At 52.1% G+C, this 18,326-nt stretch overlaps 1 protein-coding gene and 1 long non-coding RNA gene across 3 annotated transcripts in view; one reads left to right on the top strand and one right to left on the bottom strand.

Annotated features, from left to right (window-relative positions):
• LOC132503942 (uncharacterized) overlaps nucleotides 1-5,452 on the bottom strand; it is a 24,902-nt gene extending 19,450 nt beyond the window's left edge. The window contains exons 1-2 of the long non-coding RNA XR_009534674.1: nucleotides 5,150-5,452; nucleotides 4,331-4,578 (exon numbers count right to left, since the gene is read on the bottom strand). This is a non-coding gene — a long non-coding RNA (uncharacterized LOC132503942). The remainder of the gene's footprint in view (nucleotides 1-4,330; nucleotides 4,579-5,149) is intronic.
• TBX3 (T-box transcription factor 3) lies at nucleotides 3,944-18,326 on the top strand. Of its 2 annotated transcripts, XM_060120843.1 has the most exons (8): nucleotides 3,944-5,474; nucleotides 7,141-7,408; nucleotides 8,318-8,377; nucleotides 8,640-8,786; nucleotides 10,750-10,826; nucleotides 12,158-12,315; nucleotides 13,759-14,435; nucleotides 16,275-18,326. In XM_060120843.1, the coding sequence occupies exons 1-8, from the start codon at nucleotides 5,086-5,088 to the stop codon at nucleotides 16,734-16,736; spliced, it is 2,238 nt and encodes a 745-aa protein (XP_059976826.1). In that variant the 5' UTR covers nucleotides 3,944-5,085; the 3' UTR covers nucleotides 16,737-18,326. The 2 variants fall into 2 exon arrangements, with proteins under 2 accessions (XP_059976826.1, XP_059976827.1); XM_060120844.1 differs by lacking the exon at nucleotides 8,318-8,377 and having other exon boundaries at nucleotides 3,948-5,474.

The raw sequence follows: 18,326 nt of genomic DNA, 5'->3' as shown, positions 1-18,326 counted from the left end.
TCAGGTCCCGGCTTAGGGGAATTGAGCGCAAAGGAGGATGGGAGTCCTGTAGCGGGCACCTAGTCAGTTTCAACGCTTGTCAATATTAAAAAAAAAAAAAAAGCCTGGTATCCCATGAGCGAGGGGCACTGGGCAAAAACAAGGAACCATCTCTACCCAGAAAGCCCCTCCCCAGAAAAAGTTTACGTCTTGACCGACTCCCGTAGTAAACTTCTTAATTAAGCCTGAGACCCCTGGAGAAACCCCTGGATGTCCTTATGTCAACAGAGTTCCCCGTTTAGGGACACCTCGGACCGAAGAAAAGCTCCGCGGCAAACGGTGGGTGAAAGTTTAAGAGGGAATAAGCGTGTAATAGTCCCTCGCCAGACCTCACACATGCTGAAGAGAATATTTACAGCAAACTTGCCAAAGTAAACGACCCCGCCTACCCACCATCCTTTCCCCCTTCCACCGCCCCCCCCCTCCTTTTGTAAACTTCAGATAAACACCATTCGGTCACAAAAGGGTCGATTTGCCCCCTTATAGTTTGAGGCAGGCTGTGTCATAGGGAAAAGTGGGATCAGCAGAGGCTTCCCGGGGAATTCTTCGGCAAGACTGAGCATTCTCTGCCGCATCCTCGGCCTGGTCTGAGGTTAGGTGACATGGTTGCGCGCGCGCGCGCGTGCACATACGCCATTTATTCTGAGGCTCCTCCTGCCCTTCCACTTTAAAATCCGCACTCATGCTACTTCTTCACTTTCAACTCTGCAGACATCACAGATTTGGAGAGGTGCGTGTTGGGGTTTTTTTTTGATTAAAAAAAATTCAGGCCTACAATTATGTGAATACTCTTTGCAAAAGATGGAGGAATGTTGGGGGGACACCAGAAGTTCCGCGCGTCCTCTCGGATTCAAAATTTGGCCCCCTTCTCCCGCTCTTTTAAAGCACCGTTTCTCAGGCTCTGCCCAGGGGCAGGCTCCTTCAGTGTTTCCCGTCTGCCTTTTGTTGAACGTGAGGCGGGGAGAGAGACAGAGAAGATCGAGGGGGTCTGCGTGGAGGAAAAAAAAAAAGACCGTGTAGAGCCCGCGGCTAGAGCCTAAAAGCCCGGGCCCAGGGCGCGCTGGCCTGCGAGTTCTCCCGGCCGCCAGGCCTGGCACAAGTCTTCGGAACGCGCTAGCCAATGTTTAACCCGAATGCGGTGGCCACCAGGCCGCTTTTGTTTGTTCGCAAATTAATCACCCAGCGCACGGCCGGCGCCAGAGTGGGTTTATCACCCACCGGGAGGGGGGCGCGGCGGCCCCGCAGAGACAAAGAGGAGTTCGCACCTTCCCGCTTTTGATCCCAAGTTACTGCGGCCTCCCTGCAAAATACGAGCCTCCTGGGGCCGAGTCTGGGAGGTCAGTCATAATTGGCGGAAGTTTGCAGACCATTAGCAAGATGTCGACATTTTCGATTCAGAACCCCGCAAACTTTCCTCTCCCCCCTCCTCCCTTGCGCGCTGGAGTGGGAGTGGGGGTCAGGAGTGGCAACTGGGGTGACCCCAGGGTTAAGTTAGAGCTACGGGCAAAAATAGGCACGTGAGGGAGGGTGCCGTATGAGGGGCTGAAATCAAGGCTAGGTCCACCTCCGCCGTTGAGGCCAAAGGCAAGTCGAGAATTTACAAGTGGAATCAGCAAGCTCCCCTCCCACGTCCAAACCTAAGGGAGGCCAGAATGCGGAGGACCGAGTAAAACGTCTCTCTCCTGGGCATCTGGACGCTTGGGGCACCGAGCTAGGGGGTGGGTCAGTCATCTCGTGGCTGCAGAATTACTTTCCTTCTAGTCGGAGCGTCGGGGCAGAGATTGGCCGGCGAGTGCAGGCAAAACCAGACCGGGGGTTTGGGGCCGCTCCTGAAAGCGCAGCGGTGAGGCCCCGGGCTGCGGCGGCCAGCAGTGTGGGGGAGGGGCGGGTTTCAGCCTCCAGAGATTCTTGAAACCCCGTGGTGACCTCCGTGGTCGGTGTAAGAAGGGGGAAGGCCTGGCTTCTCGCACCCTTCGGGATCGGGCCGCCAGGGACGCGGGAGGGGGGCGTTGTGAGCCGACACCCTGGCCCCCGCCGCCTCTTGCTCCACCACTGCAGAGAGAGGCCGAGAGGACGCCAGAGAAAGACCGAAAGGGAAAGAAAGGGGCGAGGTGGCGAGCCAGACGGAGTTCGCAGAACCACTCTATTCTCTCTGGTGACTTCAGGGAATTCTTAGCGCTGGCGCCAAGCGCTCTTAACCATGTGCGTCAAAAATGCGAGGCTGGAAAATCTTGTCGCCTCAAAAGTTCCGCCCCTATCTCGGCGCGGTTGGCCCACAACGGAACTGCATTTTCACCCCCCACTTGCTCTCGCTTCGGAGTCTGGGAGCTGGGGGCTTAGGGGGTACACGAGGCAAAATGTAAGAGAGGACGGTACTGGCTGTCGACACACACACACACATATCCCAAGCCTGGGGTTTCTTAACCCCCTAGGCCGCGCAATCAGCCGTTCCTTCGTCCCACTGGAGGAAGCTCCCAACTCACGAAGGGTAAAAGAATATTGTCCCCAAGGTTTCCCTCCATCCAAGCAGGGACGGCCCAACTCATTGGCCCCCAGAAATGGGAAATGTGGGTCTGGGGAATCCTCTGACCCGGACAGGGACCTGCGGTAACAGTTACCAATTCGGCGACAGGTCTGATAGCTAAGATCCGGTTACCTCCCTCCCCTTCACCCTTGCTGAGGCCCCCCACCCTACCTGAATTGGAGCCGGTCACCTCGCCTCTGGGATGGGGGCGTTTCACGATTTGTTTTACAAATTCACCCCCCCCGACTTCTGGCGAGATAAGTCCCCGGGTGGAGAAAGAACTGAGGCACCGAGAGATAAGTGCGATGCCTGGAGAAGATACAGGGCTGGCGCACCTCCCCCTACCACTCCTCACCGAGCCGGCCGCCGAAGGGAGGGAGGCGGCTGGATGGGGACAGGCCCAGAACCTAGTCCCTCGCTGCGCTCACTTTGTTCAGATCTCCCCTCTCCCCTCTGCACTCACACACACATTCAGGTGGAAAACCGGGAGCCCGATTCCAAATGGAAGACGAGATCTAAAAGGGCTGGTAAATGTATTTCAGAAAAGCCCGAGTCCGCCTCCCGGAGTCAGTTGAGCGCAGACCCGGGCAGCCGCGCAGGCTAAGTGTTTGCGTGTACGTTGTTTTCGCGGGTGGCTGGGTCTCAGTGGGCCGGCGCGTATTCGCGTACAGATGTGCTAGGAGTGTTTGGGTCTCCGCGCATAGTTTCGGGTGGGGCACGGTGGAGCGCGAGCCCCCACCAGCGTGGGCTGAGATCTGCCCGCATCCGTGTGCTCGGGAGCCCTTGAGCCCTGCTGCCAGGGAGACCGGCACCGAGAGACACCCGAGCTCGGGAGCCCTTTAGTGGCGGCCGGGAGGAGCTTGGCTCCACGTGGGGCTGGAGGGTGTGCAAGCCTGGAGACTCGGCGGCGCTCGCCTCTCCGCGGCGGTCGGCTTTTGTTGCGCCCGGCGGCCGGAGGACAGCTCGCGGGAGCCTGGGCCGTCCGCTCGGCTCGCCCGGGGCCGGGCTAAGAGGGTGAGCGGGAGAGAGAAACGACCGCGGCGGCCAGAGGCGAGCCGAGCGCGCGAGAGGCGAGCGCCCCTGCCCGGCGCCGGGCGCGCTCTCCGCCTTCCTGGCCCGGCTCGCTCGCTCCCGCCTCCCTCCCCCGTGCTCCTTGCCCGGCCTCCTCCCTCTATCCCGGACTGGATGACTGAGGCATTTCAGACGTGGGCTGAGCCAGAGCGAGCGAGCTCTGAGGCTGCAGCGATCTCTCGATAAGCCACCTAGAGGCGACTCGGTGCGCGCGCTCCCCAGTGGCTCCCCGCCCTCCCTCTGATCATGTTGACATATTCACAGGACAGGCAGTAGTACCGATGCGGCGCTGCGACGTTACAGTTTCCGACACCTTCTTTTTATAACTCGGCTCTATCCCCCAGCACTCGACCTGTGAAAACCACGCCTATGCAGCAACACAATTGGTCCGAAAGCGTCAAAGAGCCAATCAAGAGGCCTCCGGCTCTCCGCAGCCCACAGCAGAGCCCGACCTTCTAGACCGCCGAGCAGACGCCCGGGGAATTCTAGAGGCGGAGGAGGGTGGCGAGGAGCTCTCTCTGGCTTTCTCTCGCTCCCTCCCTCTCCTCGCGCTCCCTCTCCCACTCTGTCTCTCTCTCCTCTCTCTCTCTCTCTCTCTCCCTCTCTCTCTCTCCCTTCTTTTCATTCCCCTCCTCCCCCCTAAATCCTCCCTGCCCTGCGCGTCTGGACGCAGATTTAGGAAGCGAATTCGCTCACGTTTTAGGACAAGGAAGAGAGGCGCGGGAGAAGAGCACACCAAGATTCGGATTGAAACCCAGACACCAGGCTCGGAGCGGAGGAAGGAGGAGGAGGGCGAACGGAAGCCCGTTTGCAGTTCAAGTTTTGATAGCGCTGGTAGAAGAGGGCTTCAATCAGAGTTGTTGTTTTTTTTTTTTAAAGGAGGGAGACTTTTTCCGCTCTCTCGCTCGCAGTTCAAGCCGGTCTAGCGCAACTGCAGACGCCTCCTGCGAGCCAGAGGGAGAGGCAGAGAGATAGGGGGGCGGGGGAAGAAGAAGGAGAAGAAAAGGTAAAAAGTCTCCTAGGAGAACCGTTCGCATTTACAACAAAGAACTGGGGGCTGGAGGGGGACTGCCGGGACCGAGGGCTGGCGTGTCTATTTCGAGCCAAGCAGCAGGGCTCCGGCACGAGTCCAGACCCTGCTCCTTCCTCTCGCCTCGTAAACCGACTTCCAGGAGCGGCTTTTTGAAAACGCAAGACACAAGGACAGTCATCCGAGCGACTATGTCTCCTGATTTCTCGCCTTGCCCTCTTTAAAAGCGGCATTCCCCTCCCGAAAAGACACTTCCCCCTCCCCTCACTTGGAGGTGCTTTAGTTGTGATCCCCCCTTTTTTGTTCTTTCGGTTTTTTTTCCCCCCTCCAAACTATGCGCTGCTGTTAAAAAACAAAAACAAAACAGAACAGCAGCTGCGGACTCGTCCCCGGCTGGAGCCCAGCGCCCCGCCTGGAGTGGATGAGCCTCTCCATGAGAGATCCGGTCATCCCTGGGACAAGCATGGCCTACCATCCGTTCCTACCTCACCGGGCGCCGGACTTCGCCATGAGCGCGGTGCTGGGTCACCAGCCGCCCTTCTTCCCCGCGCTGACTCTGCCGCCCAACGGCGCGGCGGCGCTCTCGCTGCCCGGCGCCCTGGCCAAGCCGATCATGGATCAATTGGTGGGGGCGGCCGAGACCGGCATCCCTTTCTCGTCCCTGGGGCCGCAGACACATCTGAGGCCTCTGAAGACCATGGAGCCGGAAGAAGAAGTGGAGGATGACCCCAAGGTGCACCTCGAGGCCAAAGAACTTTGGGATCAGTTCCACAAGCGGGGCACGGAGATGGTCATTACCAAGTCGGGAAGGTAAGCAAGCGGCGGGCCCCCTCCCCCAAACTACTGAAGGTTTCTCTCCTCCTTTTCTCTCTCGCCTCCCAGAATGGTCGGTTTGCCAGTTATTCCGGCTTAGAGGCAAACACAGTTCCCCCGGAACTGTGTACCAGAACTGTGTACAGAGACCTCCCCGGGCCCTGCCCCTGTGGTAGGAGATTTCAGCTTACCTGGGCGTCTGCAGCCGGCCGTTTTTCCTACCTGGGTCTGCATCCCGGGTTCCGTACAGGATAGGTAGAATTTTTTCAGTGCTGCCCAGACATCTCTGCAGGAAGAAAGAAAAGCACCCCACTGCAGGCAGTTGAGTGTTTCAAACCTTTCTGGAACATCCTTGTGTCTTTGTAGATGTTGTATTTTTGTCTGGTTCATTTTGCTCTCGGAGAGAAACACTTACAGCCCTTTGTTTGTGTGGTAGCAGGAGGCCTGGAAGGAGCTGCCCTGCCTTTTCTGCCCTCCAGCCTAGCCTCTGGGTCTGCAGGGGGCCTGAGCCTGCCCCTGCCAGCGTCAGAGAGAAACCGAAGGGCATTTGGGGTTTGTCCATACTGCTTCGTGTGTCTGTAATCGAGGGAGAGTTCAGTAGGCAATTTTGACTAATTAAGATTATGTTTGGAGACCCAAGGAGCCAGTAGGAAGCCCCATACTGCTGTTTCATGTGTGGATATTATCAACCACATTTTACATAACGTTTAGAGGTCCTTGCCTGACCAATACGTGCCTGTCACTTAAAATCACTGATTTTTTTAAAAATGGCATCGAAGTCTACCAAGGCATAAAGTTGAAGGAATAAAAAGAAAATCCCTCTCTTCAGGTCTTTAGTTTTCTGTGTCTTTCCAAGCTAAATGAGGCCAAAGTTTGCCATAAAATCCTCCCAGAAGACACACAGGCAGTTTCACAGCGACCCGCTCTCTCTGCTCCCTTTTAAGTCAAAAGTACAGAATGCCAACGCCTCTGGAAAGTAAAAAGCAATTTGGTGGTGGAGTGTTGCCGTTTTGGACTGGCCCCGAGCAGTGGGGAGAATGTGGTTAGCGGCGCGATAGTCAGGCTGGTGATCAGGCCTGGGCGTCCACCCCAATCTACAGAATTCGTTTTGAGAACTCACCAAAGTACAGTTTCATTTCGCCAGCAGCGGGACTGCTGTTCCACAGCAGGGAGGGGTGCAACTTGACATTTCTTTTCTTGATACGTTTAACATTTTCTCATCAATGGGTGGTGGAAAATTCTACCTCGACTGACTGAACTTGACTAAAATCCTACCCAAACTGTTTACAAATAGACACCCAGAAAAAAAGGCAGAGGAAAAGGCAGAGGCAGGAATTTCCCTCTCAGGAGGGCAATCTATAAAGTCATACAAGAGACCACAAAAATTACAAAGAAATTATTAGATGATGTGGAGAAATCCAGTGCCACAATTCATTCGTTTTGAATCTTGGGACATTTAAAATAGAGCCATTTGAGCATATTTAATCCTTCTGTTGTGGAAGGAAACAACTTTGCATCCAGTCGCCCTACTCTGAATGGCACAAGCTCATCAAATGTAATCGAAAGTTTTAAATTTGATTTAAATATTTTAGGTAGAAGCTCAAACCCGGGAAACTGAGTGATATTTTTTTCTTTTTTTCCTCTCTCTTCTCTCCCCTCGTAGGCGAATGTTTCCTCCATTTAAAGTAAGGTGTTCAGGGCTGGATAAAAAAGCCAAATATATTTTGTTGATGGACATTATCGCTGCAGATGACTGTCGGTATAAATTTCACAATTCTCGGTGGATGGTGGCGGGAAAGGCTGACCCTGAAATGCCAAAGAGAATGTACATTCACCCCGACAGCCCTGCCACCGGGGAACAGTGGATGTCCAAAGTTGTCACTTTCCACAAACTGAAACTCACCAACAACATTTCGGACAAACACGGATTTGTAAGTTTCACTGCTTCCCTTGGACAAAATTTTCTCTTTCTTCTCTCTAGCAAAGGCAGTGCTTCCACCTTCCATGTAAAATCAAAGAGTTTCTCCCTCGCTCTCAGTTGCCAAGCATAGCAAACTTGCTCGATCCGCAAACAGAGATGGAGAGAGAATTCCAGGGTGTTTCTCTTCAGATAATGGAAGGCCTGGCATTCTGAAAGAAGTGAGGCTCACGTTCTGTGGCAAGTCCAGGTCTCGGTAACTGTCTGACCTGACAGGGAAGTTAAAAAGCAATCGTGAAGACGTAAAATCAGTGTCAAAGGTAGACGTTCGTAAGGGATTTGTTTTACGATATCAAACTTTTGTTTTGAAACCAGCCATATTGTTGCTTAGGGGAGTTTTAAGGTTCGAAGTCTTGACTCTGTTGGTGAGAGGGTGTGAATACAGATTTTGAAAGATGTTCTTCCCTTGGACTAAAAAAGAACTGGGCTTAGGTGAAAGTCAGGTTTACTGGAAATGAGACTTAGATTTCCCAGTACAAAAATTGCATGTGTGTTGGGAGTATATGTATGGATTCAGGGAGGGAGTTGCTAGAAACTTTCAGGAGACTTAGATTGCTTGTAAAAGTCAAGCAAAGGACCTTTTGCCCCCTGCCCCTACGCCTCCCCAACATTTCAATAAAATAAACAGTGATAAGTGAGGAATAAGCAGAAAGATTAGGCCCAGGAAGACGTGAATGGCGCGGAAATATCTTCAGGGGGCAGGAATTGCATTTGAAGCCCTTGATTTGATTAAGACATAAATATTCCTCTCTAGAGTTCAGCCTTTCAGGGCTTTAAGTGGATTGGGCTCATCAATTAGTGGGCACTTAAAAGACTGAATCATTTTGTAAATTAAAATGCATGTTTTTCTCTATCTTTTAAGACTTTGGCCTTCCCAAGTGATCAAGCAACGTGGCAGGGGAATTATAGTTTTGGTACTCAGGTAGGCTAGGGTTCAAGGTACGAATCAACCTTAGATGGTGAGGGTGGGGGAGGACCCTTTGGAAATTGAGGAGCAATTTGGATTCTCCAGAAGATTACGTGGGGAGCTGAATGTTCCCACAGAGGTACTCCAAGGAGGTGGGCTCGGTACAAGCGCGGTGCCCTTCGGTGGGGTAGACGTCGGCCTGACAGGGGTCCTAGGGTCCTGTTCTTCCCACTAAATCCTCTTGTGATGTGTGTCTCTCCTCTTCCGGCCCCTGCAGACTATACTGAACTCCATGCATAAATACCAGCCTCGCTTCCACATTGTGAGGGCCAATGACATCTTAAAACTTCCTTATAGTACTTTTCGGACGTACTTGTTCCCGGAAACCGAATTCATCGCTGTGACCGCATACCAGAATGATAAGGTAACCGAAGTCGCTTTTCTTTTTCATCGTGATATTAACACCCACTTCCCCTCCCCCTGTAAGCTGCTCTGCGGAGAGGATAAGAAAGTTACAAGAGCATTGGGATGGGACTCTGATGTTTCTTTTGTGATTTGACCTTCACTGGAGTTTTGCGGGGAAGGGGCACTGGCATGCTGCAGAGGCAGAAGGAAAAAAAAAACCAAAACTTGACCAGCTAGGAACCCAATGCTGAGTGGAAAAACATGCCACACTAACTTTGCCAGTGAGAAGTTCCTGTAACCACCCGTCCTTACCGTTGCCTGCCCCACCCGACCCAGGGCTTTCTCCTGTTGGTTTCAAGGTTCATCCTCTTCCCCTTCGGGAAGAAGGGTCGAGAAATCAGGTTCGAAAGGAACCAGCTAAAATTGAAGGCAAAAGCCATTCGGGATCTTGGGAGGAGAGTCCCAGCAGAGACCAGATTTTCTCCCCTAGCCAGAAATCCCGAGTAGCTGGTCTGGTTTTTATTACCTTTTACGCTGCTGTGTTTTTTATGGTGTGTGTGTGTGTGTGTGTGTGTGTGTGTGTGTGTGTGTGTTTGGAAAAACCTACTCTGATCACAGGGTCATGCTAATTGAGTTGTCTGAGGCTTTTGAGATGAGATGACCAAAGTCACCACTTCATTTGAAGGGTTTTTTTCTCCCTGGGCCTGAGGCCGGGGATTACGAGTACCCCCAAATGGAACAGCAGGCAGCACCTGGTATGTAAAGCTATGGTGGCCCGAAGGTCATGGGCGTGTGCACAGAGAGACACAGAGAAAAGTGAGTCTTGCTGCGGGTTCACCAGGCGCCAGCTTGGCTGTTAGCAGGCAGTTAAGGGGGGCGGGGGGTAGGGGGGTGGGGGGCACCTGAGGACCTCTGCCCTTCAACTTCTGAACCCTGGACCTCAGTGCCAGGCCAGCTCACTAGACGACGACGCCCTACATTTTGAATTCACTCTCACTATGGGTGGGTCCTCTGTGGCCCGCTGATGGGGGTGTTCCAGGTCTGCTTCCTTGGTCTGGAGACTAGGACATCAGGACCTCCTCTCCCTGCAAGAAGTGCAAGCAGGATTTATTCCAAGAACAAGAATCCGTCCAAGGGGCCCTTTTCCCACCTCTAGCAAACTCTGTATACATCATCCCCATCCCCGACCCCACCGCAGGGAAGGGATTTGAAAGATTACATACTATTTTTCCTCAGCGTGTAAAAACGCACGCACCCTCTAGACCCAGAATGCTGTGAATCTAAGTTGTTAACGGAATAATAAAAGATAGCATTTTTGATCAAAGCGGCCATGGGCCTTCTCCACCTAATGGCGGTGGCAGGGCATATAAATGAAAACAAATGTTTCCAGTGGTCATTCGGTCCTTCTAAATCTATAATTGTCAATATCGTAATTCCTGAAACACGCTCCCCCGACACCCAGCAAAAAAATCAAGTCCACTCCAGCACAAGGGTAGTGAAACCCCATAAATCATTTAATTAGATTTACAGAAAAGGTTGGAGGATGTGCTGTGTGTATGTTTGTGCGTGTGTTTGGGGGCAGGAAATCTACCATAACATATTTTATGATCATTGCACTGTATAAAAAATCTAAAGGAAAGCATAATTTTTAGATCTACAGGTTGCCCCTTGACAGCCTTTCCATCTCTAAGCCCAAGCTGTTGGCTGCCCAGGCAGGATCATTTCAGCCTGGAATCCCTGGTTTGGCCTCCAATGGGAGATGCCAGCCATGACACAGTTTGCTTTGGTTTTCCTCCTGGCCCCCTCCAAACTTCTTCTGTGTTCCCCTCTCTCTTTCTCTTCAACCTGGCCTATCCAAATGACTTCTCCTCCGGTGGTTGGAAGTCAGATTTCTAGTAGATTAATGAGTTGGGGGAAACACTCCCAGAACATTCTAGAAAATGAAGCCAGTGTCTCTTTCTTGCTTGTGTCTCCTTCTCTAGATAACTCAGTTAAAAATAGACAACAACCCTTTTGCAAAAGGTTTCCGGGACACTGGAAATGGCAGGAGAGAAAAAAGGTGAGCTGAGACGGTTGTTTCTCAGATAATTTAGAAGATCGCTTGTCTAGGTCCCAACACTCAACTGTTAGAAGTGGAATGCAGACACTTACCTTGAGAAGGGTGGGGGAAGGGCGGGGGAAGGGTGGAAAACAGTCTGATGCCCCTCGACCAAGAGCTTACCGATGTCGGTACACCACTTTCTCTGCCTCTTCCATGTTACCTTAAAGGAAGTTACCTAGGCCACCCCATAGAAAGATGTCTCTGCAAGAAAAGTATCAGGAATACAGATTATATGCAGATGCCTATTAATTTCTAATTAGTTTAAGTTCATCCTGGGCAGGTCCCAGGAAAGGACTGAGCCATTCACAAAATGCCTTGGAATTTTTGCAGTCTTGTCTGGCAAATACCCTCAGACAGAACTGAAGCCCCTGGAGACATCTATGGCCCCCTCCTAATGTGGGGACATGTATCATTCTGTATTAAGCAGACAGCTGGCTGGTATATAAAAGAAGCTCTCCCCTCCCCCACCCGCGTTCAAAGAATTTCGAAAATCCAGAAAATCAGCCCCAATTTTTAACCTATCCCCTGGGGGAGGGGCTGGGCATTAAGAAATAATTTCTCACATCAAAATAGATTTTTTTAAGTCCAATTAATGTGTTGGTGAACCGATTACAGTAAAGTGCACCATGAAATAACCACTTCTTCCCAATCTTAGCAACCCGTGCGGAGTTGGTCCGCCCTTTGTGTTCACTGCTTTGAGTCCTCTGTTCCCCTCAGTCTGTGAGGCAGGCTGCTCAGCTGTCTCTGGCTGGCTCCAATCTCCCGTCTTGCTCTTTACTTTTTTTTTTTTCATATCATGGTTTATTTCATAAGATGACATCATAATTCATGTCTAATTCACAAGAACAAAGACTCAAACCCCTCCTGCCTTCCCGTTGAACTCTGAGGGTAGGGAAATCCAGGTACAAATGCATGATCATGAGATGGCCCAACCTGATATCTAGTGGCTCAGGGTCACCAGGTACGGTCCTGCCCCTCATGAAGACATTATCTTGCCATCACCTGGACCTGCAGCTCCCAAAGGAGCAATCGGTAACTCCTGGGGAGGTGTGAGAACTGGAACCAGTGAGGCCCAAAGTTGCTCTTTACTTTTAAACAAGATTTCACTGCCCCAGCCAATACCCCTTCCCTAATGAATCCCTCTGGTCTTGAATAAATACACCCAAAGCCTTCTTTCCCCCTCCCGTCCCCCTGGGCGTGTGTGCGCCTCTTTGGAGAGGGTGAGGCCGCCCGAGGGGAAAATCCTGTTCTGATGTGTAACGCTGGGTGTGTGTGGGCTTCTGCCACAGAAAGCAGCTCACCCTGCAGTCCATGAGGGTGTTCGACGACAGACACAAAAAGGAGAACGGCACCTCCGACGAGTCCTCCAGTGAGCAGGCTTCCTTCAGCTGCTTCGCTCAGTCCTCCTCTCCGGCCGTCTCCACCGTAGGGACATCCAACCTCAAAGGTAAGTCTGGCCACCTCTGATTTCTCAGATTTCTCCAGGTCTTGGAAGCCTGAAGAGTTGGGGCTGGGGGCGCCCACCAGGGAACCTGACCCCTCCAAAGCTTCAGATCCTTCTAGAAGTTTGTAAACAGGAGCCAAATCTCACAAAGGGTGATCAGGTGTGTCCCCCTTCCCTAAGTTCCTCTGAGAGCTCAGACCCCTTTCGCCCAGACACTGAGTTGGCAGGGAGGAAGGAGTGGTCCCAGCTCCTGTATTCCCTCTGGGTGGGCGCCTGGAGCATCCCTCTCTCTCTCTTTCTTTTTCCCACACTCCCCCACCCCACCCCTCCAACCAAGCAGCAGCTGACTTTTTTTCACTCTATCTTCAAACTCTAGGTTAAAATGTGTTAGGCTGGGGGTGGGAGGAGTCAGGGGATTTTCTGCCACCTGGAACAGGGAAGGTGACCAAGAGAAATCCAGCTGTAGGGCCACCATGGACCTGTGAGAGAAGATGAAGCACTGAGAATCTGGGTTGGGGAGGGCAGGGGTGGGAGAGGAGGAGCTGTTAAAATCCCCAGTTGGTTTCCTGTGTTTAAAGAGCAAGAACTATTTATTTGGAAAGACACACATGCTCTCAATAGGAAGAGACCTGTTTTTTAAGTGAAATAAAATGAGAGTTCTTTATGTCTTCAATCCATTCAAGCTTTAAACACAAAACGGGATCCCTTTTTCTTTTTTTTTTTTTTTCTGGTAGGACACCCACAGAGGGTGTGGTGAGAGCAAAAGAGAATCCGTGATTGTCTTCAGGCAGTGAGTGGGCCGCTTATCACCCATCTCTGTCTGCAGAGACAGGGGAAACAGAGAAGGCTCAGTGGAGTGTGTGTGTGTGTGTGCACGCGTGTTGGGGGAGGAGTGTTCAATTCTGCCACTACCAATTCAAATGTCAGGGTTCTCTCCAAACAAATCCTTCTGAAAGAAATCCACAAATTTGTGGAAGGGGCTGCTCTCAATCACTCAGGGAACAAAGAGAGGGTAACTGGAAGGTGTTCCCGCAGTGAGTTTTAGTGTAAGTCAGTTTTAATTTTTAAAAACTGAATTTGCAGTCGAATGGGGAAAAAGGCCAGTAAAGGCTTTGTCTGACCTAGTAGGAGCTCAGTCCTCACTTGTGTAAAATAGTAAAGTTCACTACCCATTTGGGGAAGGATCTAGGGACGGAGGGGTGCCGCTCTATCTACATACTGGAAATTCGTTACTAGCTTGTTGCATCCTTCCACTAAAATTTGCGGTATCATCACTCCCACTTTGCAGATGAGAAAACTGAGGCGCAGAGAGGTTAAGGGGCTTCCTGGGGTTACACAGCTGGGAAGTGGCTGAGCTGGGATTCAAAGTGGGGAACTGGAATTCTGCTGGCCCGGGTTTCAGAGCTAACGCCCTTCTGCTTGGCTTTTGTTTCCCTCCTATGGCAGATCTGTGTCCCAGCGAGGGTGAGAGCGATGCCGAGGCCGAGAGCAAAGAGGAGCACGGCCCGGAGGCCTGCGACGCGGCCAAAATCTCCACCACCACGTCGGAGGATCCGTGCCGGGACAAGGGCAGCCCGGCGGTCAAGGCGCACCTCTTCGTAGCCGAGCCCGGCGGCCGGCCCCGGGACAGCGGGCGGCTGGACAAGGCGTCGCCCGACTCGCGCCACAGCCCGGCCACCATCTCGTCCAGCACCCGCGGCCTGGGAGCCGAGGAGCGCCGGAGCCCGGGCCGCGAGGGCGCGGCCCCTTCCAAGGCCGAGGAGGCGCGCGCGCTGCCGGGCAAGGAGGCCTTCGCGCCGCTCACCGTGCAGACGGACGCGGCCGCCGCGCACCTGGGCCAGGGCCCCCTGCCCGGCCTCGGCTTCGCCCCCGGCCTGGCCGGCCAGCAGTTCTTCAACGGGCACCCGCTCTTCCTGCACCCCGGCCAGTTCGCCATGGGGGGTGCCTTCTCCAGCATGGCCGCCGGCATGGGGCCCCTGCTGGCCACCGTGTCCGGGGCCTCCACTGGCGTCTCGGGCCTGGATTCTACGGCCATGGCCTCGGCCGCCGCGGCGCAGGGACTGTCGGGGGCGTCCGCGGCCACCCTGCCCTTCCACCTCCAGCAGCACGTCCTGGCCTCTCAGGTATTTATCAACCGCCTCTCCGGCCCCTCGTTGACTCTCGTTTGCCTGTCCTTAGATCCCAGACGCTCACCCAGTCCCCCTGCCTAGAAGCTTTCAGTAATAATAATTATTATTATCATCATCATTATTATTACTAGGTGCAAGACTTATTGATTCATCATAACCTCACACTCCCCACCAAAACTTAAAAAAATTTTTTTTCTAAGTTAAGGGCTATTTCTAGCAGAGTAACTAGATGGTAATAACAGATAATAACTCTACACAGCGCTTACTTTGTGCCGGGTGCTCTTCTAAGTACTCGATCTATTCTGACTTCAGTGATCCTATGATCACCTCCACCTTCTAGATGAAAGGACAGAGATCAGAGATGTTGAGTAACTTATCCAAGGACACACAGCTGGTAGGTGGTGGACCTGAGACTCTACCCCAGGCAGTCAGTCAGATTCCAGGGCCTTTTCCAGAGGCTGTGATTTTAGCTTCAGAGTTGAAATGTCTCTTAAATGTTTCACAGCCAACCCTCCCCCAAGACTTAGAGGAGGGAGAGACCATGACCTGGTAAGGGAAGTGACTCCCTGGGGAAGAGTTGATTCTTGAACCTCCACTATGAAGCTATTTTCCTGCTCCCCCACCCCTCGCAGGCCAGCCTGTTCCCCAAAGGGTTAATGGCTTGTGCACACGTGGGAAATGTCAGAGAAAGACAGGCTGGGGCTGTGGCAGGCTTAGCGGCCTGTGTATGGCTCAGACAGCTGTGTTAGGGCTCCAGCAGCCGGGGAGAAGTCTCAGGCTGCTGCAAGTGCTCTGAACCCCGGTGAAAAGGTTCTATGGGGTTTTCTGCATGCCCTTGCCTTTTGTTTTGTCTGAGCGCATTCATCTCCCTTCCCTGAGCCAAGAGGCAGGACTGGCCTCCCCCTCTGGAAAGAGGAGGGGACTGAGAAAAGGGCTGGCTTCTGCCCTTCCTCCATCCCTCCCATCTCCTGTGCTAGCCCTTTCTGGAGACCCTCCTGTCATTGGTGGGCAGGTGATAGGCGGGCGAGGGCCTGCCTGGGCAGACAGGTACTAACAGTACCCAAGGCAGTGGGTCAGAGGAACTAACCCGGGCCAGGGTCCCCGGATTTTTATTGTGCTTCTGCCGCTTGCTAGCTGAGTGAATTCCTGCACCCGGGGCCTACCTTAACTCAGTCTCTCCACCTGTAACACCAGCGTATCTGGGGCTATGTGATTTCTTGGTTCATAGCAAACACCCTTTATTCTTTCCCCCTCCATCCTGCCCACCCCCGTTTTCCTTTTGCTTAAGGATCTTCCCCAGATTTTTTTTTTTTAAACTTCTAGACTGGAGTAGGGGGACGGAGGGGTGGAGCGACAAGAAGGAAAAAAAATTCATGTCCAATATTTTATGCCCTCTGGTTTTCACCCAGCTACTTTTGTGGGGTAGACTGTCTGTAGCCCCATTTAACAGGTGGAACAACTGACTCTGATGGGAGAATTTCCAACCGTCCTATTGGCCAGGCACCCTGTGTGAAGTATATTGCAGGCAGCAGCTCATTTCATACCCACAAAGTCCCCCAGAAGTATGCGAATTATTAAGCTTTTCCCTGGTTTTGCCATATAAGAAAGCTGAGGCATAGGGAGGGAATACTTTGGCCTAGGTTGACACAGCTCAGATTTGGACCTAGACACAGAAGTTTGAGTGTCCTGCTCTCTACCCCCCAGGGAGAGAGGTGAAGGACTCACCCAAGGTGGGGACGGGTGGGGGAGGGGTGGGGGATGAGGTTGGCTCCTCCCCACTGCGCAGAGCGTGGGCCCTGACTCTTCTGCCCCTGCCTTCTCTTCCTCGCCCAGGGCCTGGCCATGTCGCCTTTCGGAAGCCTGTTCCCTTATCCCTACACGTACATGGCCGCGGCGGCGGCCGCCTCCTCGGCAGCGGCCTCCAGTTCCGTGCACCGCCACCCGTTCCTGAACCTGAACACCATGCGCCCGCGGCTGCGCTACAGCCCCTACTCCATCCCCGTGCCGGTGCCGGACAGCAGCAGCCTGCTCACCACCGCCCTGCCGTCCATGGCCGCAGCCCCGGGGCCCCTCGATGGCAAGGCCGCCGCCCTGGCCGCCAGCCCGGCCTCGGTGGCCGTGGACTCAGGCTCGGAACTCAACAGCCGCTCCTCCACGCTCTCCTCCAGCTCCGTATCCTTGTCGCCCAAACTCTGCCCGGAGAAGGAGGCGGCCACCAGCGAACTGCAGAACATACAGCGGCTGGTCAGCGGCTTGGAAGCCAAGCCCGACAGGTCCCGCAGCGCATCCCCGTAAACCCCTCCCCAGAAAAGTCTCTTCATTCCAGTCCAGTCCAGTCCAGTCTGCAGTGCACTTTGTTGGATGTCAAATAAACCACGGGCGTGCAGTGAGGTCAGCCCTTCTTTGTGAAGCCCTGTCTGGGAAGGGGTGCCGGACTCCCTGGAGAGAATGCGCTAGAAACAAGCCCTTTCTTCTTGGCGTGGTTTATACATCCGGGATCTGGCTCAGAAACGTCGGTTGCACTGAGCTCTTGGGGGTGGGAGTCAATGCCTTGGCGGCCGGAGCACCTCCTTCGAGGCTGGTCTGGAAGCTGTGGGAAGATCGAGGTAGCCAGGCCCCAGGAGGGGAGGGGTTGAAAAGCTCCCCCAGTGCAGATTTATATATATATATTTTTTTCCTTCACCGTGTCAAGTGGAAACAAATAAAATTGAAAAAAAAAGTACCGGGGACAAATGGATACATTAATATGATTCTGTTTGTGAAGATTAAAAACTTTCTAGTGACCTGCGTATCAGTTCTAAATAAATTACTGGGTAGCATTGTTTGGGGAGGGAAGTCCCTGCCATCCTTGTTTAGTCTCTATTAAGGAAATCTGTGTCTTTTTAATATTCTTGTGATGTTTTAAGAGCTATAGGTCTCTTTTTGCATGTTCCACAGTAATGTATTTGTGGGTTTTATTTTTGAATGCTTGCTTTTAGAGAGAAAAGGACATTACCCCTTACCCTTTTCCTCGATTCTCGACAACCCCAAGGGGGATGATTTAAAGGGAAGGGGGTGGGGAAAACACCAAAAATGAATTTATTTTATCTAAGCTCTGTAGCAGGATTCATGTCGTCCCTCTGACAGTTCTTTCTCTTTCCTGTATATGCAATAACAAGGTTTTAAAAAATAATAAAGAAGAAACGAGACTATTAGACAAAGTATTTATGTAATTATTTGATAACTCTTGTAAATAGGTGGAATATGAATGCTCGAAAAATTAAACTTTAATTTATTGACATTGTACATAGCTCTCTGTAAATAGGATTGCAGCTGTCAGGTTTTGTGGTTTTGTTTTCCTATAGTCAGTTTTATTTCAAGGTCACAGGATCGCTTTTAAAAGTAGAAAACACACTTTCTGCACCGACACCGACACACTTTTCAAAAGAGTCGTCTGCAAAGAAAAAAAAATTTTTTTTAATGTCCAAAAGTGGGGAAAAGTGCTATTGCCTATTTTACCAAAACTTGGGGCGGTGGGGCTGCTTCCCAGCCCCACCTGAAATCCCTAAGAGTGGTTCTGAGATTGCTTGCGGGTGGGGTGGGGAGTGCGGAGGCTGTGGTTTGACTTCATGATTTTTCTTTTGTATTTGTATTTGCTAGTCTGATTTCTTCAAAACAAAGTGGAATTGACTACTTACTGTCTTCAGTGTTGATGGTGTTTTGAATTGGTGCCTATAGAGATATATATTCACAGTTCAAAAGTCAGGTGCTGAGAGCTGGTTTAAAGACAAATTCATGAAGGTATATTTTGTGCTATAATTGTTGATGAGTTCTTTGGTTTTCTGTATTTTTGCCCCCTCTCTTTAAAATATCATTGAAATTTCAATAAATTTTTATTGAAATGTC

Source organism: Lagenorhynchus albirostris, chromosome 14, assembly GCF_949774975.1.
Source record: "Lagenorhynchus albirostris chromosome 14, mLagAlb1.1, whole genome shotgun sequence".
Taxonomy (NCBI): Eukaryota; Metazoa; Chordata; class Mammalia; order Artiodactyla; family Delphinidae; genus Lagenorhynchus; species Lagenorhynchus albirostris.
Note: the sequence above shows the minus strand (reverse complement) of the source record. Positions and strands in the feature narration are given on the sequence as shown.